Source organism: Pteropus medius, unplaced genomic scaffold (genome assembly GCF_902729225.1).
Source record: "Pteropus medius unplaced genomic scaffold, Ma_sr-lr_union100, whole genome shotgun sequence".
In the NCBI taxonomy this organism is placed as follows: Eukaryota; Metazoa; Chordata; class Mammalia; order Chiroptera; family Pteropodidae; genus Pteropus; species Pteropus medius.
Window position 1 is genome coordinate 4,397,558 of NW_024346667.1, and position 23,523 is coordinate 4,421,080.

At 36.3% G+C, this 23,523-nt stretch overlaps 1 protein-coding gene across 1 annotated transcript in view; it reads right to left on the minus strand.

The window, feature by feature from the left end:
- The window catches only part of ELP3 (elongator acetyltransferase complex subunit 3), a 71,965-nt gene that overhangs the window by 9,382 nt on the left and 39,060 nt on the right, over window positions 1-23,523 (minus strand). The window contains exons 11-14 of the mRNA XM_039875899.1: window positions 18,156-18,246; window positions 15,561-15,626; window positions 13,741-13,968; window positions 12,748-12,829 (exon numbers count right to left, since the gene is read on the minus strand). Coding sequence (XP_039731833.1) covers window positions 12,748-12,829; window positions 13,741-13,968; window positions 15,561-15,626; window positions 18,156-18,246 — 467 coding nt within the window. The remainder of the gene's footprint in view (window positions 1-12,747; window positions 12,830-13,740; window positions 13,969-15,560; window positions 15,627-18,155; window positions 18,247-23,523) is intronic.

Here is a 23,523-nt window from a genome sequence, read left to right on the forward strand (position 1 = left end):
AAGAAAGTCAATCACATAAAATGTACATGGCAACTGCCCCAGCCACTGGCTACAGGAGCAGGTTATGAGTTGCTTGGTGCTCTTTCATAAAAGAGCGGGGTGGGGTGTTGGTGGAAATCACAAAACCTTAAGAAGATTGAATGAAGATGAAAATGGACCAAATCTAGCTGTTTAAATTCTACTCTGATTAGAAAACATAGGGGTAGGAAGCAGGCAAAAGGAGTAAACTAGTTAATATGGTACCAGAATTGGCTGCAAAGCAACTCTGCTGCTTCACGTTACTACCGCCTTTTCTTTCTAAGGGTATAAATCCAACATTTTCCCTTTAAAAGAGAAAGTAAGTCAGGAGTAGGATGTGAGCCTAAACTCAACCTCGCTTGTAATTTTGACCAACTCCATCTCAAGACAAAAGCAGCAACAACTTCACAGCTGTTTATGCTTTATAGTATATATAAAGCTAGAGGAGGAAGACACTTTGAGTCTTAAATAAGTGCCAGGTAGATGCTGCACCAACTTAAAACCTAATAAGGTTGGAATTATTATGAGGAATGTGAATTTCAGAAAGGGTCACACAGTGAGGAAGTAGAGCTGTAATTCAGACCCAGCTTGCTTGATACCATGGCTCACAGCATTTTTAAGGAAGTGCAGTGCCTGGGTTGTGGGTAATGCTCAACCCTGTTTCCCTTACCCTGGCCCTAACAGTCAAGTCTGCTCTGTAACAGCACACCCCATTTACAGTACAGAAAGGACATGTGACTTGTCTTGATCACTTACTTCCTATATATGTGCCTAGTTTTTCAGTGTCCTTTGTTTTGATAAATCACTAGAAGAAACAAACATGCTGACCTTATTTCCATTTCACTAAGGTCTGATAACACAGGCGGGCAATAAAAACCTTAGTAAACAGATATGGCTTACGAGAATGTGAGAACTACTGGGAAGAGGATACTTCTCAATAACAACTTGAATCCTTTTTAAAACGAAGATATAGAGTTGGTGACAAAGATGAACTACATCCTAGAACAAGGTCAGAAAAGTCAGGAGTATTTAAGCTTATAGAAAGAAGGTGTCAAAAGAAAATAAATGTACACTCAGAACTCTATACTCAGTGAAAACCTCCTTCAAGAATGAAACAAAATAAGGACATCGCATACAATCAATACTGGAATAATTTCCTACCAGCATATTACTAAAATTCTTTAGGTATAAGAAAATAATACTTGCAAAACAGATAAATTGTGATATATCCATATCACAGAACCCTGGATGTCAATGAAAACGAATAAACTACCTTAGAGATGCTGCAAGGATTCAAGAGCAAAGAAAGTGGTAAACATATTAGTAAATCTAAATATATACTGACTGTATATAACAATAGTAATAATGTCCCGGGGCTTTTTGAAAATATATTCCATACACAGAAACTTCAGAAAAGAGGGTATCTAAATGGCCAGTAAACATGAAAAGGCAGTCAACTTCATTAGTCATCAGGGAATGTACATTAAAACTATAAAGAAATACCATTACGTACTCATCATATTGAACAACTGACACTCATACATTCCTAGTGGGATAGGAGTAAAAACAGCACTTTAGAAAACCACTTTGTAGATTCTTAGTTGAACACACGTACTCTCTCAGGTATATATTCCATAGAAATGTGTGTTTATGAGCCCCAAGATACATATATAGGGATATTCATAAGCCCAACTGGAAACTACCAAAATATCCAGCAAGAGTAAAACAGATAAATTGTGAGATATCTGCATAATAGGATTCTACATATCAATAAATGAGCATAGCCACATACAATGTGACTCAATCTCACAAAAAATGTTGTATAAGAATAGCTGGAACAACAATAAAAATACACCAAAATGATCCCACTTACCTATAATTAAAAACAAAACTAAACTTTACAGTTAAGGGATTCGAAATTAGGTAGTAGAATATAAAGACAAACATGGAAGAAAATACCAAAAACAATTAGGCTCCTGAGGGGAAAGAAAGAAGGGAAGGAGCGGGGAGGGGGAGGAGATCATGATTGGGAAGGGTCAACGGGAGGCACTTTTTGGGTGTGGGTATGTTCTTGACCTTGTTTACTATTTAATGAACTTTCCTATTTGTTACGGTTTACTATCAACTTTTAAAAACAGAGGATTTAAGTAATTTCAACTATGGGAATGCTCGTGTAAGTGAGGAAACAATTATTCATGCATATGGAAAATCAAACAAAACTGGGTTTAGTGATTCTAACTGGACTAAAAAAAATACATATTTGTGATTTAATAGAAGAAATAATGAAGGAAATTTAACTGATCAAGTATTTACTGAGTATGTACCAGAAGCTTGGAAATTAAAAGATTTATCTCCTAGAATTTTTCAAGGAAAGAAAAATTCTGGCCTAATCATTTAAATATTTTCATGTCATCCAGGAAAATGGATGAGATCCGGAGGCGCGCCTGGCCCTTCGACGCTGCCTTTGTTAGGACACAAGCTGTCCTCCCTCGCTGGTTCTGTGCTGGACTGCATTAAAACTGAGCGCACGTCACATTCCTAAGGCCGAACTTGAAAAGAGACAGAAAATATGCTAATTCTATCCTTTGAAACTTAAATCTGATTTTTCTGATTAGATGCAAAAGACTGAGATGATGATTCATGATCATTTAATAAAAAAAAAATCAGTAAAATAAAAAAAGAAATTGTTTTAATTATTTTTTGGGTTCAAGTAATCAACTATTTATTGATGCTTGGTATATGCCTAGCAGCATTAATTCAAGGCAAATGTATTCATTAGTTTCATTCATTTACTATTGAAATGAGACTATATCTCATTGATCTCTTAGGATGGCGATATTTCACTTCTCAACAATGTACACTGATATGAGAGTTGGGAAAGGTTTTTACTCTGAACACTGGAAGTGAACTACATAATGACCCTAAATGTTTGAAAGAAATTTTTTTCTTCCTGTTCTATTAAAAATCTTGTAAGATTACCCACATGTAACCTTAGCTCTTGAAAGTAGTTGGTTAGTGAAAATCATTATTACAGCATATTAGTACACTGTTCTCCATCACCTTGGAAGAGACAGAGACTATCTCAGGAGTCATGTAAGATCCAACGTGCTACCCAGCAGCCTAAAGAGTCCTCTATCCATTTCGAAATGGTTATGACAATAACAAAGCAAAAAGGAACAAAAAATAAAAGGTAACTTGTAACGCAAGTATGGAGAATCTAAACAGAAGCTACTGTGGTAACCCACAGTAGGGTGATGCTGGTGGGTTAGCCTATAGCTCTTACAGGGTTTCTTCCTCACAGAGAGTCTGACAAAGGAGGGTCCACGATCATCTAGTTCAAAACAGAGTGGCTCTGTTCCCACCAGTGTGAAATGTTTGCTATGTCACAGATCATTCTCATTACTTTGCTATTGTCCCAAATCATTATGTGTCTCTGCAGAAGTTAAAGACTGTGCTATTTACAACCTGGAAAGAAAAGAGATCCCTTCTATTTATAGTCTTTTAAAAAATAGACTTTAAGAAGGAAAATGGTGCTGTAGGGGAATTCCAGAGATCAGTTCCTCCACTGAAACAACCACTAAGCTGGGGGAAAAAACAAAAACAAAAAACCCCAACTTTTTGAGACACTAGAACCTGAAAAGACACTTAGAGGAATGCTTGATGAAGGGAGGCCACTGAACTTTGGTGAGAGAGCAGCAGATGAGAACCATCTACCACCCCCATTCCTAGAATGGCTGGCTGGAGCCAGGGCGGGCAGTAAGCCTGTGTTCTCCAAAAATGTAGGGCTGTGCATTTTGTCTGGTTTTGAAGGTCCTGGAGGGACTAGAGCAGATGCTTGCCTTTGTTTTGTTCCCTCCCACTCCCCGCTAGGCGGCTTTCTCTACGATGGCTATTGTAAGATTTGAATAGACATTTACCCCCCTCTCCTTATCCCTTTTTAAAGATCCAAACATTTAAGGAAATCCCTGTCAGGTCACAGGCTGATTAAAGAGATAACGAAACAAATTTTAGTGGCCACATGCTACAAAGAAGATGACTGCAGAAACAGTTCAGAAAAGTCCCTCTACAAACGGATGACTATCCCTGAGGAGGGGGAGAATATGATTTTGATAATACTCAAATGTGCAGTTCTCAAAAAATTGTGAAGCATACGAAAAACCAGGAAATGAGACTCATTCACCAGAAAAAAAGAATTCGACAGAAACTAAACTATACCCAAGGAAGCCTAGACACTGGGATTACTAGGCAAAGCCGACTGTTTTAAGTATGCTCAGGAGCTAAAGGAAAAACCATGGACAAAGAACTAAGGGAGCACAAAAGAAAAGCAAAAATCGACCAGCGGAACTACATTTAACTAAAAAGCTCTGTATAACATCAAAATCAAAATGAAAAGGCAACCTACAGGATGGGAGAAAATATTTGCAAACCATATATTGACTAAAGAGTTAATATTCAAAATATATAAAGAACTTATACAACTCAATAATAAAAAAAAAACAGATTAAAAAATGGGCAGAGGAAGTGAAGAGACATTTTTTTTAAAGAAGATATCCAAATGGCCAATAAGTACATGAAAAGGTGCTCAATATCACTAAGCAGGGAAATGCAAATCAAAAACCGCAGTGAAATATCACCTTGCACCTGTTAGAATGGCTATTATCATGAAGACAAGAGATAAGCATTGGTGAAGATGTGGAGAAAAGGGAACCCCTGTGCACTGTTGAGGGGAATGTAATTTGGTTCAGCCACTATGCAAGAGGTTCTTCGAAAATTAAAAACAGAACTACTATGTGATCTAGCAATTACCCTTCTGGGTATATATCTAAAGGAAATGAAAACAGGATATTGAGGAGATATATGCAATCTCATGTTTACTGCCGCATTATTCACAATAGCCAAGACACAGAAACAACCGAAGTGTCTGTCAATGAATGATCAGATAAAGAAGCTGTGGTATATATATACATTAGAATCTTACTCAGCCATAAGAAGAAAATCCTGCTATTTGTGACAACTGGAATGACCCTTGAAAGCATTATGCTAAGTGATATAAATCACTTATAAAGATGTAATCTCTGACAGCAGCAATATAATAAAGAGAGATGGCATGTTTATATATTATTAGAATTAAACTGGCATTATTCAAACTAGGTTGTTATAAGTTTAAGATGTTAATTGTAATCCCAAAGGTAGTCTCTCAGAAAATAACAAGTAACCATGATTGGCATGAAAATCTGATAACAGGATTGAAACAAGAACCTTTGAATCCAGGTATGGCCAAAGACCATCCATCCTGAGAGAAGGCTAAATGAAGTTTCTTATAGAAAGGGGCTGGATGTCTATTAATTGCAAGTTAATGAAAACATATTCTATCACTTAGTATCCACAGATAGCCACCACCCACCACCATATCCTCTCTAAGAAGAGGTATTTCCATTGCCTTTAAATCTGGGCTGGTCCAATGACTTCTTTAACTAACAGAATGGGGCAGAAGTCACACTGTGGTAGGCAGTCTCTAAGATGACCCCAAAGTTCACTGTCTTCTGCTATTAACGGTCTGTGTAATCCCTTCCCCTTGAGCGGGGCTGGACTCCTTGACTTTCTTCTGAGACAAGGTTATAATGACTATGGCTTCCACCTCAAGGCTATGATCATTGTGCTGGGGGAAGCAAGCTGCCGTGTGCTGAGCAGCCCCTGTGGCATGGTGAGGAACTTCGGCCCTAACAAGAACCGAAGCCTGCCAAACACACCACGCAGTGAACTTGGAGGTGGAGTCTTCAACCCCAATTGAATCTTGAAATGACAGTTCCAGATGACACCTTAAACTGTAGCTTTATGAGATACTTTGAGCCAGAGGCACCCACCTAAGTCACTTCTAGATTACTGACATAAAGAAAATGTGAGATAACTACTTGTTGTTTTCAGCCACCAAGTTTTGTGGTAATTTATTACATAGCAATAGATTATGAATATAAGATGTTCTGAGACTTCTAAGCTGAAGACTTCTCCTCCTTCCTCTTAGAACCTAGCCTTCACGCTATGAGAAACCTACGTCATATAAAGAAGAACCAAGGTACTTGTGCAGACAGCCCCTACTCAGCCCCTGCGACCAGCTAGAACTAAGACTTCAGACCAGCCACTCCAGCCAACGGCCAGCCATTTGAGCCACTCTAGCCGAGGCCCTAGACAGCATGCAACAGAGATGAGCTAGCATCTCTATGCTTTGCTGAATTTCTGACCCACAGAATCACTGAGCAAATAACATCGTTGTAGTTTTAAGCCACTGAATTTTTTGAGATGGTGTATATTATACAATAGATAACCAAAACCACCATTAAGAAGTAGGATTTAGTGTAAGAGGTACAGACCCCATAGGGTACAGGTCCGGGGCTTATGGACCAGTATACCGTACATTAGTGATTCCTTCATAAGTTGTGGATAAACTGGACAACTGGATGCTTACATAGACAATGGGGGTATATAAGGAAACATTTTCCCATGGCCGCAATCTAAAACCCTAAATCCACCAGTTAATGTCTTGGAAATGTGAGCTGTTGGTCAGAGATAACAGTTTAAGCCAGGCTGACTAAAGAATAAGAAATTTCCTGTGTGTCCTGTTGGAATGAAAAATGCCCTAACTAAAAGGCTGTCTTTCCAGCATCAGTTAGTTATCTGCTCACCCAAAGGCAAAGAATCTGCCAAATCCCTGCCTCTATTAAATTTAAAAGAGAAAAGCTTTATCGAATTCAATGAATTAAAAAAATTTGAAATGAATGATAGCACTGTCAAATATTTAGAGAAAAAAAACAGTACTAATTATACTAAAGTTACATTAAAAAGGAGCTAACATTGCAACAAACTTTATGACAGACAGCAGATGGTGAGTAGTGGAGGCTAGACTACTTTGGCTAAGGCTTCCTTCCTTAGAAAAAAGCCAATGAAGTGTCTAATTTTACAATAAAGGAAGTCATTGATATCAAAGCTTCCAGACTTCTCAGGAATATTATTAGGAACCTCATGATATAACCTATTCATTTTCCCAAGCAGAAGTGTACAATCACCATTTCCAATAGCCATAAACTAAGAGAAATGAGAATGGGGAGAAAAAGTCTACAAATATGTGTCAACATTAGCAAGGCTATCCTGAGACTTCAACATGCGCGTTCCTGAGACACGAGAAGATTCAACAGCATGGACCTGGGAGGAGCAACGGCACTTGCCAATTGCTGTTCCTCAAATGCCAACAAGCCACTACCTGCTGGTGTCTCTAGCTTCTGCCTAGGAAACTTCACCAAAAATTCAGTTGCCCACTGTATCCAAATACTGCAAACTTGCTAGTGGCCTATTCAGAAATATCTGAAAATCATGCATTAATTAACAGTCACGTGATACCAACTGAGGGATGGGTCTAATGTACTTGATAGGCCATGTATACAAACTGGTACCTGATTCAGGTACAAATGTATAAATATAAAATCAGGGAATAGAGTCCTGAGAGAAGCTATGCAACAATGCTTTCAGAGTCCAGTTAAAATATAGACATCAATTAGCAAACATTTAGCTAATTTGTTAAATAGCAAAATAGTATTCTGTCATCACTGCTGGTCCGATTAATAATTATGCTGAAATTAATAAAGTTCTCATAAAAGCAATATTTTGTTTTATTTATTGTCTTTAAAAAGATATTCATCACAACAAAATCCTACTGGAACATGCACCAAAAAAAATAAAGGTGTATGATCATTGTTAGAATACCAAATTGAAGAAAGAGAGAAATATATAGAACCCTAACAATGTGCATTTAATTAGGAAATAATTTATCAAAAAATAAATTATGTAAAAGGATGACATAGAAACTATAAAAGAGCAAGCAATCTTTTTCCTTCCTTTCTGAGAAGTCCTATATTAACACATGCACATGTGGCACAAACTGGTTTGCATTTGGCAGGCTTCCTGTGTCCATTACCAGACAGATCTAGTTACAAATGTACCCTTCTTTTCAACTAGATTATAATGCAAAGAATAAAACTGCCTTCACCTCAAACGGAGAGAGATGTGTTGCAGCCAGGAATATAGGTGAAGTTTCTGGGGTCCATTAAGTAAATCTCAGCCATTTGTAGTTTAATGAAACAAAACTGTTATTTTCTGCCCACATATTATTTCATTAATCAGTAGTTCTGGGGTACAAGACCATTAATTTCAGTCCTAGGAAGCCACATTGGATCATACACGGCACAGGCACATTGATTTTTCTCACTGGTAGGAACTGGAGATGTGCCTTTAGTCATACAACTCTGAGCATCATGATTTAGAATGATCTCATTTCCACAGTGACTCGGTTACTCGCCCTATATTTAAGCCCTTCTTTTCTCCCCTTTTCTTTGCTTTTCTAATAGGTTTAAACAAAATGGCTATTAGTCTCTGACTTCAGTGATTTCTGTCATCAACCATTCAGACATTTTCCTCATTTCTCACCATCACTGTGTGATATCAACCTCGTACAATTTTTGGCCAATGGCCATATTAATTTTCTACTTGAAAGAACACAAATAGAATACTGCTTATGACGAAGGTAGGAGGGGGAGCTTGGGGAATAGCTGTTCGTCTTGATGCATAGTAATTAGCTTTGCAAACAGAAACAGTAACATGATTGGATCTGATACCTAGCCAAAACTGCCAAAAGAAAAAAAAAATCATCTTGCTGATGGTACTGAGTGGCTTTTTAAATAGTGGCTATCGACAGTTATATTTGGCTTTTTGGAAACGGTATAAGCAGTGTGACATCAGAGATCTTCTGTTTCCATGGTGATTATTAGAGGTGGCATTTCAAATGTGGTTAGGTTCTACTGTATAATTTCTTGCACTTTACATCATAAGAGAAAAAACTGCTTTGCTTCATCTTAACATTTTTAAAGGAAAGAATGCTGATCATCCAAGTAAACATCATGGCTTTTAAGTTGATAAGATTTGTTAATCCTTAACAGATATGTGTTGACAGATGCTACAGGAGTAAGCTGGTGAGAGATACTGAAGCACTTGGACTTAATAGGGACTCATTAATTGCCTAGACATTTAGCAGCTATTAACTTATTTCCTGAAATTATTATAAAATACATTATTTTATAAACTGTTCTTATATTACCTATTTAACCCATTTTACACATAGGAAAAGATTATTTTCTTACTCTGAAGCAACTAATGCTGAGTTGCGAAACTGTCTAAGTAGGGAGTAAACTTATCTTCCTCTGCAGTTCGGGACAACCTGCAGGGCGAGGGCTGAGTTAGCTGTCCAGCCCAATGTGAATGTGTCTCAAAGGCAGAGGCGGCATCTCGTACTTCGTCCAACTGCCCTCTCAACCCTGGTAGGAGATACTTAATAGCCAAACATTTCATTTTTGCTTTAATTTTCACGTTTAGAGTTGATAGTTAACTTTAAAACAGTCAGTTTACTAAGAATTATATATAGTTAAAAAAAATAGAATGAATAAACGGTAAGTCTCTTTAAGAGAGTGCTTCATTCAACGCTGATAAACAAATTTTCAATTTTCTCATGTAGCTATAAAGTTTATCTTTTAAAAAATAAGTCAGTGATAAAATATAAATATCTTCTATAAACAAAATATATTGAGATAATGTAGATTAAAAACTGGTTTTTAATAGGGAAAAATAGAATGCATGGAGTTTTTCTGACTAGTGATTCAAATCAAATCTACTGTGTAGTTAATAATATTGATGAGAGGCAGAATCAAGGAGTATAAATCCAAGTAACAGAAAATATGCTGGCAAGATGAAATCATAATGAATCAGAATATAATTTTAAAAAATTCTACATAAATGCATTCTAGTTATCATAACTAGCATGATAAATGATCTGTCTCTTCCTTACCCAAGGTACTGGTTATGCGAGGGCAAAATATCTAGGCCACTACTGTATACGAGTTTTACAAAAGCCTACGAAGCAGAACAAGAATGGATTTACAAACTGAGGACGAGGTCAGAAAAAATTGTAAGACAGGTCACAAAGTACCACCAGCAATGACTGAAGTTAACAAGTGTCCACAAATTACTAAGAGGATTCAGCTACCTATGGTAAAATCATCATTTTTATTGTCCAGTACCCAACCTACAATGAGAATGAGATCAGCTACTGATGAAATTAATGGGGTTCCTAATATGGTTTCAGAAAAGAATCTACATAAAATGTAATCAGTAGAACAACTGGTCATGTTGAGAACTAAAAGAAATTAAGATACTAAGGGGCAGAATTCTAGACTGTAAAAATTGTAAAAGATAACAGCCCATACTTGTTTTTAGTAAGGATAAAGATCCATGAAGATCAACTAAAATTATCCAATATCACAAGAAGAGTTACTGATAATACAGAAATAGACTTGAACCACATCCCATCCCCAAATGCCACATCTAATCAAGTATTATGAAGAAATGAAGCACACAAACATGGGTACTTTCACAAAGAGATTTTCATTCTAAAGACCAGCTTATGGAGAATAACTGACTTTTTACAAAAACTAATTCTGTCTCTGTCTCTCTTAAGCGCGCACGCGCACGCACACGTACATACAATCACTGCACTGAAATCAAAAGACCAAAGTCAAAATGATCAAACACGGAAGGGGAAAACATAAAAAACGTGTTATAAAAATAAACTTTAAATCTGTTCTCCTTAAAGTTATGAATAATGGACATCTCAAGTAGTAGCTTTTTCATTTGAATGATCAGATCTTGAGTCAAATGGAAAGTCAAAGCCCTAGGTGGCTTCCCTGATAGAAAGTGATATTGTGCTTATAGACCAGAGTGACAGGAAGTAATGCTTCCTTTCTCCCACAGAACTCACTTTAGTTCCAAGGCGGCCTTCTAGGGATGTTCCTATAGAAACCCCCTGACCAAAAGAAACCCCCTGTCCAGAAATCTAGTAGTCTAATTGTAGGAGCTGATAAGGAGAAAGGCTCTTCCATGTTATTTTTAGCAAGTCTCTTCTTGTTATTTTAAAAATTCTATAAGCAGGTGATCTGAAATTGAGCTATTATTTAGATTATGATAAAAAGCTAGAATGAGTATGGATGCTGATTTCTACTTAGAAAGGCACCCTGCTCATGAAAGGCAGAAACTGAGGCTCTTATGGGCAATTGAAATGTGACCTCAGGTAAGTCAGGGGCCCTCTCTGCATGTAATTTCAAAAAAAAAAAAAAAAGAGATCATGAAGGCAAATGAAATAATGTGGAGAAAGGATAGAAAACCAGTGCTCTCCATTCTAAGGTTAATTAGGTTCCCACAGATAACCAGAAAATCACGTGATTGCACATTAGACTTTGAGAGTACAGGCACTGCCAGGGTCACAGAGAATCCTCACCTTAATAGAAGAGAATACTACATTTAGAAGAGGATACTAAAACCCTGCTACTCAAAGTGCGGCCTGAAGATAATCAGCATAGGTATCGCTGTGAGCTTGTTAGAAATGCTGGCTCTCAGGCCCCCAGCCCAGGCCTAATGAGTCAGAATCTGCATTTTAACAAGATCCCCAGGTGATGCACAAACACATTAAAGCTTGAGAAGTACTGTACTGAGAACACTGACTGTGCTCCAGCAACACAGGCTACTGAAATTCCAAGTGATCTCAGCCCTCCACAGATGCATGTGGACCAGAGGTTAAACAATTGAGAGGTAAACATTTTTTTATTATACGTATCACTACTAATCAGGTAAGCCTCATTTAGTTTCTTCTTCTTTAGTGGGATTAAAAATAACAGGAAAAATGATAAAGCTAGCCATGTTAAGAAATGCTTTATTAATCTGTCTAAATAATGCCAAAAACCACAGTCAGATCAAATGATTAACTGAGCCTGGGTCATTACATTTTTATAATTATAATCATTAAAACCTGGGCAAGGGTATTGATATGTGATTGGCAACAACTTCTTTTTTAAAAAAATATCATTTCAACTTTCAATTTCAGAAAAGATTATGTTCTTAGAAGAACAATCTGTCTTTAAGAATGCAGCAATCTAGTGAGAAAACAAATGCTGGAGGAAAATAACCTATATTTTGATCCTGGCTTTTACCATGTTAGGTTCTTTTGGAATTAGTAAATTTTGTAAGGATACAATGCTAAGGAGAACTAAAAGGGTGTATACATTATTTCTTGTTCCACGTATACCAGAATGTTCTTTTCATGCCTGCTTCTCCAATTATCTGATGTCCTAGATAAGGTATGGGGAAACTTCCAACCAGAGGAAAGCTGGTCCCCAGGAAAAGCCACTGAGAATAATATTTAAAGAACAAGAAACTCTCCCTGTAAACATGCTGTAAAGACAACTGATATTCTATTTTAATTTTCTGAATTTTGATAATCTCCACATTGGTTTACATTTTTCTTAGATCCATATCATCAAACTTCATTTTCCCAAAGTAACTGGGCAAAATGTACAAGAGAATAGTTGACCATGACGACTAGTGTGACAGACTGATGACTCTTGAGACAGATGGCGAGGAGACAGGATACAGGCCTTGCCACTCAAATGGAGTGCTTCTGAAAGCTCTATTCCACCACATTGCTTATAGGAATTTTCTTTGTGTTTGAGCTCAAGTCTTAACTACTTAGTTCTGTCCAGTTTGGAACATAAATAGGGGTAAGAGAGCTTGAGGAAGTTTTAAGTGTAGTACAAAGTTAAATATGTGAATAAATCATGAACTTTGCCTTCCTCCACTTACCTGATATAACAGCTATTTTCCCAGATCCATGTTCTTCTCTAGCTATTCTTTCTGCTTCCTCCATCAGCAGCATGCCAAATCCCTACAAGGGACAATGGAGACAGAGAGTTAAGAAGAAGTCATTAAGAGGAGTCTATAAAACAAGAAGGCTAATATTTAGTTAATTGTTAAAATAACAGTGATAAAAAACCATTTATGGGAGTAAGGAAAGAGGAACCATTCAGTTATATCAAAAGTGCACTACAGCAGACTAGAAAAAAAAAAAAGAATAACTTTGCAACAAAAACCAAAAGGTATTTTGCAGATGATGTAATCTACTCACAGCAAGAGGGTAACTGCCTCTCAACTTCTGCCTTTTTAAACAAGTTCTAGGCAATCTCCAGGTGATGAAGTCTAGGGCATCTAATTTTATATGGAATAGCTGTCATCCTTGCAATTTCTAAAAGGCTTTGAAACCAGGCAATATTTGTAATTCACCAGTTTTGGGGTCTATGCTACATCCACCATTAGTGGCTTTAAGCCATTTCCCTGAAATTTGAGTTATTTATTTACTTTTTTAGGTTGTCTGGGGGGAGTGGAATAGTGTTCCACTATATGCCACATAGCTTGCATTTATGAAGTGCTTTAATTATTTCATAAGTGCTCTCACATTATTATCTCTTTTGATTCCATAATAGTTGAATCATTTGAAATTGCTGGTATTAAACCATTTCTAACTTTCAAAAATAGCATTTCATATGATTCAATCTAATATTACATCCACTTGACTGAATCTCAATTTGTCTCTTCCTCCTCCCACCTCACATCCAAAGGGGGCAATATGGAGAGAAGCCATCTCTGAGCAACTAAAATATTGGTTCCTCTGTTTCTATACTTCCCTTTCCCCTTCTTTTGCTGTCTCTTCCTCTGCCTCCTTCCTCCCCCATTCCTTTTCTCTTTCCCTCTTTTGGCAATTTCTTAATTAGACTCAAATAGAAACGGAATACAGGATACCTGATGCTGAAATTTAGTAGGATCCCGACTGCTCACAGGGACTACACTTCCATACACGTGCAGCTCGCGGACAATGGAGACACCTCCAACCAATTCGAAACGGAAGGTTTCCTCTGAACACTTCCGTAATCGCAGGAGGCCAATCAAAATGTCTTGATCTGGGTCTTCGTATGATAAGAATGTTTCCCAGCCACCATTTGCAACATAATCTCTCCTTACCAATTCAATCTGTTTAATAAAAAAACACAGTTTTTTTAAAAATGAGAGAACAAAGTTCATTTTTATAATTATATGTATTTATTTAGGCTAATAACCACACTTACGGATAAAGAATGAATAATCATAATAATCATGGATTGTGCTTCTTTTTACTTGTCTACTCTCGAATATCATCAATGAGTTTGTGCCTTGTCATGAACTATTATAAAAGGAAAACAATTTTACAGTTTCATAAATATGTGAATTTCATTAACCTTGAGATTCTTATAAGATTAATGCTCAGTAAATGCTTCCATGTCTTTAAATCTTTGATGCTCCATGAACAGTCTCTAAGGTAAAATTACACACTATGTCACATGTGTGGCTCTTGGGAGCACCTGAACCCCAGAACTGTCAGGTCCTCAATGGTTTCATTTTCTGGTCCTTACCTCCTCCACTACTTTTTGGGGGAAAAAACATGTCACAAGTCACTTGTTCCTTGATGGCATCCCATGGGCCTTTATAATATTATGCCTAGTTATGAGATCAAAACATTAAAGAAAACCCAATCACTGGAGAGTGGCTTTGGGGGAGGCTTTTGTGGTAGAAATCTATATAGGCTTTTGATTTTCAACCCATCGTTAAGTAGCCTTTATACTTTGCATTAATATAAGCAATTTATAACAATATGCATACCACAGAAAATCCAAGCCTACATACGTGGGCATGGTCATGCACAGATATATTCTGAAAATGGACAGACTATACTCATAATGAGTTGGAAAATTCAGACTAATACTTATCTTCCTTCTTAACCGTTTTCTGAGTAACTGGACTGCACAAGAATTTTGCAAAATTAACTGTGCTTAAGTCTACTTTTTCCCTCAAAAGTTTCCAAATGTGAAAAATGTCGAACAATTCATGTCGAGGACAGAAATATCAATGCAGATCGCATCTATCTAGCCTTTCTCAAAGAGGGTTCCACAAAAGGGCTAAATCCCACAGAAAACTGTGCACACAGCTAGACATTAAAGATATATCAGAGAGACGTTAATTCATCACTAACAATGAATGCCTTCAGGCATTAAGCTTAAGTTTCATGGAGTCCCTATCTGTTGATAAGAGCCGATCATTTGATTGCCACAAATGGGCAATAATTTAACAGCTGTACACAGAGACAAGCAGATCACATCTAGATCTACCTGAAGGTAGCCACTAGTCACATGTGACTATTTACATTTGAATTAATTAAAATTAACAACTCAGTTCCTCGGTTGCACTAACCACCTTTCAACTGCTTAATAGTAATGTGTGACTGGCGGCTTGTACCACACTGGACGGCACAGATTACAGAACATTTCCAACACTGTGGAAAGTCCTACTGAAAAATGCTGATCTCAAGTCCAGACCTGGTTTTCCTAACATGGCTCTTCTAAAGTCCAGCCACCCTCATACTGGGTTTTCCTGGCTTGATATCTGTATTTGATCCACGATGACGCTTTGCTCTTGGTTTACTCAATAACTTCTGGGTTTCAGTCCCACTGGTAAGAGGGTGTGAGTACAAGCTTGAAAGAAAGATTTACGAGCAGGATCCACTCTCTCTATAAAATGACGAAACTAACCTGGTATGGCCGTACTTTGTGATGAATTTCTTGAATTCCAACCTCTCTGGTTCTTACATCTCGGCACTGCCAAAAAAAAAAGTGGGGGAGGGGAGCAATTATACCACCAAACTCTGGGCTCAAAATTAAGTTTGGACACAATTTACATTGAGATAAAAAAAAAAAACCCTGCATTTAAAAATGAAGCCGTCTTTAATAAATCTGAAGGAAAATGGAATGGAATTGTATGAAGTTAGTACAATATTGCTTTTAAAATAAGTTTAGAATTCAAAGGAGATCAATATATAATATTGGAAGAAATGAACTTATGTCCTAAAATGTGATAACAGTTTTACCCAGGGGATCTGACTGATATATTTGTATCTGAAAGTGCGATCCAAAACTATGTACACACAAGAGTAAAAAGCAAATTCCTAATTTTTAAGAACCTTCACCATTTTACGGCATTAATATTTTTAGCATCATTATATTTGTATCACTTTAGAAATGTCAGAGGGATGCTTTTTTTCCTTTTTTTTTTTTTTAGCAGAGAACAGCATTGTGGAAAAAGGATGGGAGGAAGGGAGGGAGGGAGTAAAGAACGAAAGAAAGAAAAAAGGTACCTTGACGCATTTATTATACAATCTGAACCACAGTCACAAATGGCTCTTTAAGGTTCCCTGGTAGACACAGAACTGCCTGCAGATGATATGGATGCAATGCCTAGTCTGCATGGCCAAGCATATGTGATGCGACTCTCACTTCTTCCACAACCCAGTGTGAATGCTACATAGGGTTTTTTTTTTTTTTTTTTTAAATAAATGCTACTTTTTATAAATGCCATTGGCCCAGCCTCAGTCATGTGGCCTAAATTTAGTCATGTGGCCATAAAATGCTGCAAGAGACCCTAAGAAATGTGCTCGCTGGCTGGACATTCAAGCTTCTAGGTAAAACTCAAGGAGTCTTATTTTTTTAAAATAGCAAATGGATATTATGGGTATTAGTAGTTTCCATGAAAAGGATATTTGTCACTAAAGCTGTAATGATCCCAAAGTCTGGTTTAGTTTGGGGAAACAGACTTCATAATGTTCTATTAGGTAGTGGTTTCCTGGGATGTTAATTGATGATACATGGGTAGTGGATCCCATGGTAATATATTCAGGAAATACTGGTGTAAAGGAAAAAATATGTATCACTTCTGCATAATTCCTTTAAAGATTTAATCTGCTACTGTGCATTGTAACTTTCCCAGAGAGTGATACTGCTCTCTGTATGCTACACAGGCTGACGTTTATAATTACAAAATCTTTACAGTATTCCATTATATGTCCTATGGTATATTTTTCCCTATAGAACAAACTGTAAAAATTATTTTCAGGATTCTAACATTTCCACCAGTGAGAAAAGATCAACCTAGGAAATTTAATGATGTCATGTAAGCTGTACTACCATCAGTATATTTATGAAGGACTGTCATTATGTACAGAATTCCATGGGAAAAATAAGAACTCATTATTCTGTTCTATAAAAACGAAGATATTTCCATGCTCCAGGAACCAGTCCAAGATAATAATGCTTTACTGATGTGGATTCCATGAACTCAAATAAAAATTGTATAGCAAAGTAGGATCACAAGCCTCTATAATAAGTCTTATCACATTTATACATTGTCTTTTAACTCTAGCAGTTCTATATAGTAGTTTGCATGTGAACGTACTATAGTTACATGCTCTAAATGTACTCTTGCATACTTTTTTTTTTGGGGGGGGATGCTTTTTAAAAGGCAGAGGTTGGTGTGTGTGCTTATTTTCTGGTAAAGACATTGCCTACGTGAACGATGTCTTTTGGCTATGACGGAATTCCAGTCTTTAAGACTCAGCCGCAGTTACTGAGAGACTATCAAGGTTTGTGAGTGGTGCAGGGTTAAAGACAATAGCGAGATGGTGGGTTATCAGGACAACCAGGCCAGATCAGTCACTCGGTGGTGGTATTCTCAGAGGAGAGAGGAGATGGAGATCAAGGACAGCTGGAGACTGGGGAACAGAGCAGGCAATCTTGTTTGGTGCTATTAATTACTATAAATACATTAGCTGTTTTTTTTTAGAATTTGAAGTAGTTCATTTTTGGGAAGTGGGTAGAATAAACCAATAATGTTCACAAACTCCTTTGGACAATTTTCTGAAATACTTTCTCTATAAATAATTTGGCTAAAAATAAAATGTCTTGGGTTAAGTCCACAAACACAATATGTAATCCTCCAAATGACGGCTTTCAAAGTGTTGTCCATATTTGTATTGTGCCTGAGAACATCCTATAGCTCCATCCCAGACCTAGTGAATCAGAATCTCTGAAGGCAGAGCCCAGGTTGAAAATGCAAACCAACAATTAAATCAACAGATCTACACTCTTTTGGAAGAAAGCAGAGGAGTGTAAGGGATGGAATGGATGGCATGCATTCTTTGCAACTACTAGCTTCAACTCTAACATGTTATACAGTAAGAATGCTTTCAATGTATGAAAGCTTTTTGACAAAACTCGTAAGTTTAAGTGTGACAGTATCAAATTTTTTTTTGTTTCAGATTAGTTTGATTTGAACAGTTATAGTCAGACTCTTACCTGTATTCCAAGGTCTTTCATTCTTGCAAATGCCAGCTCTCTCAAATTACCATGCTCCACTCCTGAGCTGACTAAAGGCATTGGAATATCTCTGTAGGAGAAAAAGATCAGCTGTTGCAAAATAGAAATCATTCTCTACAGCAGTCGGGTAGGAATATTAAAAAAAGGAAAAAATAAAACAAACAAAAATACCTACAATGCAGACCAGAAAAGGAGAGGCTTAATATTCTAAGAAGTAAGGTTAAGAGCTTCTCTATTCCTCAGTTATCCCACCTATGAAATTATGATTTTCACCTACCATTCAGGGTTTCTGTGAGAAACACCTGATGAAAATCACTTTATAAGATTACAAAAGGGCAAAACAAATGTCCATTTGTTTTAATTTGGTTATTTAATTACTAAATAACCATTAGTAATGATTTTTGGCTAGAGATATTTACACTAAAAAAACCTTAAAAAAAAATACATATATAAAATCCAATTTGTTTACAGCTGCTGAATGACAAGTAACCAAAGGCCTGGCCTAGCCAACAACAAAGAATACATTTTTCTCCTTTTCTCCAAAATCTAAATTGGTAGTGACTCTGCATTAGAGGAATAACAGCTTGCCTAACGATCAGAGGAAATAAAATTTATTTCCTAGCATTAATATAGTGGAAAGTGCCAGGCATCAAGGGGACTTCAACCAAAAATTAAAATTATAAGTTTCATTTTGGCAGCCCTGAACACGCACTTTTAGACAAAAATCAGTATCTAAACAGTTAAAAAAAATCTGAAGAACATGCTCAGCACATCTGTTTTCTGTTCAAAGACAAGTCCCTAATTTGTTTTGTCTAATATTTAGCTGATTAGAAGAAAGAGGAAGAATACACCAATTATCTTTTCTTCTCATATTTGCTTGAGTCTTTTCCTTCTCTTTTTACTTATCTCTCCAAATGTTAAATAAATACAATTAGCGACTTCATCTATTGATTCTAATAACTAAAACCACAGGCTCTGGAAGCCAGTAGTTCCATAAAGATACTATAAAGCAATGATAAGCCAAAATTCTTTGAGATGACATACCAGGGAATTTAAAGAGTGACATAGCTGAAATTAAAGTCTTCTAAATGCCATTTTTACTCTGAAATATTTTATGAATAACTCACAAATATACAAACTTTTACAACTTAAAGCTAAAATGTAAAACATAGCTGTATAAATTGATAAAATTAATGGTAATCACTGTGTTAGTACCATTATATGACAGATACATTCGATTCTTATTAGTGGCAAGATATATTCGATTCTTATTAAAGGTGCTGTGAACACTGAATTAGCAAATACTGAAGCACTGATCCTAGAGAAAATGCAGGGTTAGGTTTCTATGAGCCTTTAGTTGCATTTTTTCAACTGATCAATACATAACAGTGTTTTGTGTTTCTGTTTAAAGACCCTTTAACATATAATTGATTCATTAATATTGCACTTGTGGCCAAGAGCACTAAAATTTATGCCTCAATGAAACTTATCTACCCATGTATTTTCTTTATAAGGTGCATCACAACCGTCTTGTGCGTAGGAACACTGGAGAGACAGCACACCACCACTATGCTTTTAAACAGCAAAATCAACAAAAAGCACAAAAATGTAAAGAATGTGTTATTAAATAGACTGTGAAAAGGACACCGTTTACAGTATGAGAGCTGAAACAAGTACACAGTATTCTATCGATATCCTAATTCTCTTTCATCAACCCTCCAACTACCGGTCTAGTATCCACCAGCGATTCCTGTCTGTATCACCTTCCCTACAATGGCTGTTAAATGGTGATTATATTTATCACCCCATCTGGGTTTATCAGTTGAGCCCGTTATCAAAAGGAAGAGTTTTCCCTTCTCTGTTTAGGAACTCATGGATTTCTATTTTAGTCAATGTTGTAATCTGATATTAACATATTATTTTGTTGCTTAAATTATACTTGGTCTATGGGTATGAATTCAGTTGACTTCTGGGTCCTTGTGACATGTCTCCATCATTCTTTGAATATTTCCTTATTTTTTGGAAAACAGCTGTTTTAAGTTTATCTTGTATGTTTACTGTCCCAGCCCTGCAACTGGCCAATGTTTCAAGCAGCCCTGATTCCTTTTAGCAAAGGGTGTTACTGAGAAACAGAGGTCTGGGCACTTGCTGTGCTCATTACTACTGAGGTGTCATTTCCTCTAGACCCTCTCAGTGTACAGAACTAAGAAATGTATGTATATATAAACATACTTGTGTATATATTCATATTCATATATACATACACATAAACCATGCTGCGTAGTTGCCATAAAATCAATCACAAATACTGTATTAATTACAAGACAATTAGATAAACATGTATCTATTACTATTTCTATATATAAATTTAAAAAGCCCACAAGTTCATGCTAATATCTACAATTCTAATCCAGTGCCTCAGTATTCTTTTCAGCTTTCCACCTTTCAATATCTGTAAATCCCTTCAGGCAGTGAGAAATGTGGCTCTCTTATGTTTAGTACATTTATTTGCTAAATCACTTATTTGTTCAATGTAACCAATCTTCCAACTACTCTAGCTGCCACCTCTGCACTCCCTACCTGTACTCTCCATTTCTTCAGATGCCAGGCATGCTGCTGTCAACACCCCTATGGCACTGACTCCACTGGTGATGGGAAGGGGTGGTGGGAAGGAAAAGGAAGATGAACTCTACAAATATTTTAATAATTAACCAGTACTTCTAAAAGACATTAAAATTTGCAATGGAACTCTCTAAGGAACAGGTTTTATCACAGTGTTAAGCAGAATTATTAGCAGAGCCAGCTAATACTTTGTGGGGCTCAGTGTGAAATAAGAACGGGGGCCTCTTTTAAAAAATTATTAATAATCTCAAGATGGTGAGAGCAGAGCATCTTGAGAGGCTGCATGTCCCTGAAGATGGCTCTGATTACCACAAAAGCACAAGTCAGTGAAGACTTGGTAATACAAGGCTTTATAATGATGCTGACAGTTCATAAATGTCTTTAAATTTATGTGTCATTACAAAAATGCAACATAGCTTTAATGGTCTTTGGCAATGACATGTCTGGCGTATACCAGATGGGAGCTTTTCCTTATTAAGAAATAGAAATGTGCCAGTCTCCATTCAGTGACAAAGTCTTTTTCATTGAAAATCAAGGGAGACAATTCTCTATGTGCTGAACATCTTCTATGTGCAAAGTAGTGTGTTAACAATCTGGAATACGTAAAGATAAAAAGACTGTTAGTCTTCTAGAAGTTCAAATCCCAGGTGAGATTACTGACCAATTGAACTTGCTACATCCAACTAGGTAGGAGTTAAAAATTATTTTTAGGTTTCTCAATTTGTTTCAATCTCCTTTCACATTCTTGGTTTGAACGTGAGGACATTTGAGAATATTCACTTTTCCATTTCAACAGGTAACATTTCAAGCTTAGAGGTGTTAATATTTGCGATTTGCTCATCAAAAACCTTTCAAAGTGATGTCTAAAGCTTCTTGGTCTGAAGTTTCTCATGCTTCGGAAGCATGTTTTGGATGCAAATTGGTATTCTTCTTCTAACGCTTTGCAGTGATTTAAATATCACTTCAAGGCAGGCAGACAGCTGTCAAATAGCCTGTGGGCAGCAGCAGTTTAGTGTGGCTCTATCATGTCTCTGGACAGAATTTTACATTTAATCACTGACTGCATCCTTCACGCCTGCAATACAGAGTTATCTTTTAGGATGCCGCTTCATAAAAATACCCAGTAAGATGTCATTAACCCAACCGTCATAAAATAAGTGTAACTTAGTTAAGGAAAAAAAAGAGGGTAAGATGGGGGAAATGGCCAAATGAAAATATCAAGCAATCTATTAGTAAAACATAGTATTTTAAAAAAGCACGTATAAAAGACTGTTTTCACTTAAAATATCTTCCCTCATACTTTCCTTCCCCTGTTCCTCCCTTCTGATACCTGTATCTTCTCCATGTATACATTTAGGTTCACTAGTCAACACTAAATATATTGCCTGTAATTGGTAGAAGCTGTCATAGGTAAAATAGCCAGATTTTCTAAACGCACAGAACACAAAGATACACATGATTTCCCTTTACTATACCTTAAAAATAAAATATAATTATTAAAATTGCCTGGATTAAATACTCTGGAAGGAGGCTTTTCTCCTTTGCCAATGGTTTCTTTAAAGCAAGATATAACCAACTGCTTCCGAATTAGACAAGTATCAGTTTTCTACATTCTCAGAATTGCTTTAAAAGTTTAAAAAATGAAGCTGGAAGAAACAATGCAGAATCAAAACCCTGTGATTCTCTTTTCCCAAATCAGGTTTCTCAGCCACTTAACACTGTATAAATACCCAGCTTTCTCTTGCACAGATCTGTAGATATGAAGCTATTTTACCAGAACACAGCTACCAAATTGTTACTAAGTGTTAAATATACTATGTGAGAGTGGACATGGCTTTTGGTTCCCTAGTCTTATTTTTGCAGGAGAGGGGGGATAATTCAAAAGGCCCCTCAAAGATAAAGGTACAACTTTTTTTTTTTTTGAGCTATCTCAATAAAAAGCACTGTCTCCTGTATGATCTAAATTCTATGACTGGCAAATTCAACTGATATAAGAAGAAACACAAATAATTGGTTACGTAGAAAAAAATGTTAATCCTTACTATAACTAGGAAAATGCAAATTAATACCTGTAAGTATATAAAATAAAAAATATAATCATCCACATCCACAGAGGTTGTGATAAAACCAGGAACTATTTATATATTCTAAACTTGTATAATCCTTTTGGAAAACAATATCCATATACATAACAAAAACTAAAACATTCATTTATACTCTCCTTGTTCCAGAAAGCATAATAATTAAAAAAGCTTAGACCTTTTACCATGAGCAACCCTTCTAGATTATACTACTCTAACAGATTACTTAACCTAAGTTCTATGTACATGAATTTTAGCTCTAGTGGAGGCCAGGATGATTAAAAATTTTTTAAAAAGTAAACCTGGAAGCAACCTAAATGTCCAACATAAAGAAGCAGTTCACTGAGTAAGACAAATTAAGATGCTAAACTACTATGCTGCCATTAAAATTATAACTATGAAGATTATTCTGTCTTTAATAAGAAATGGAACAAAAAATAGTTCCATATACTAATTTGCAAGTAGTATATTTGCCAGTGTATAAAATATACTGTTGTGTAAAGACTCATCCCAATTAGTTATACAAGGAAAGTTTTGAAAAAATAATGCAAGCCTATTATTAATATATATTGAAAGTGATTTTAAAGTAACTTTATAGAGAAAATATTTTTTGATATAAATATAGTACTATAGCTGGAAACTAA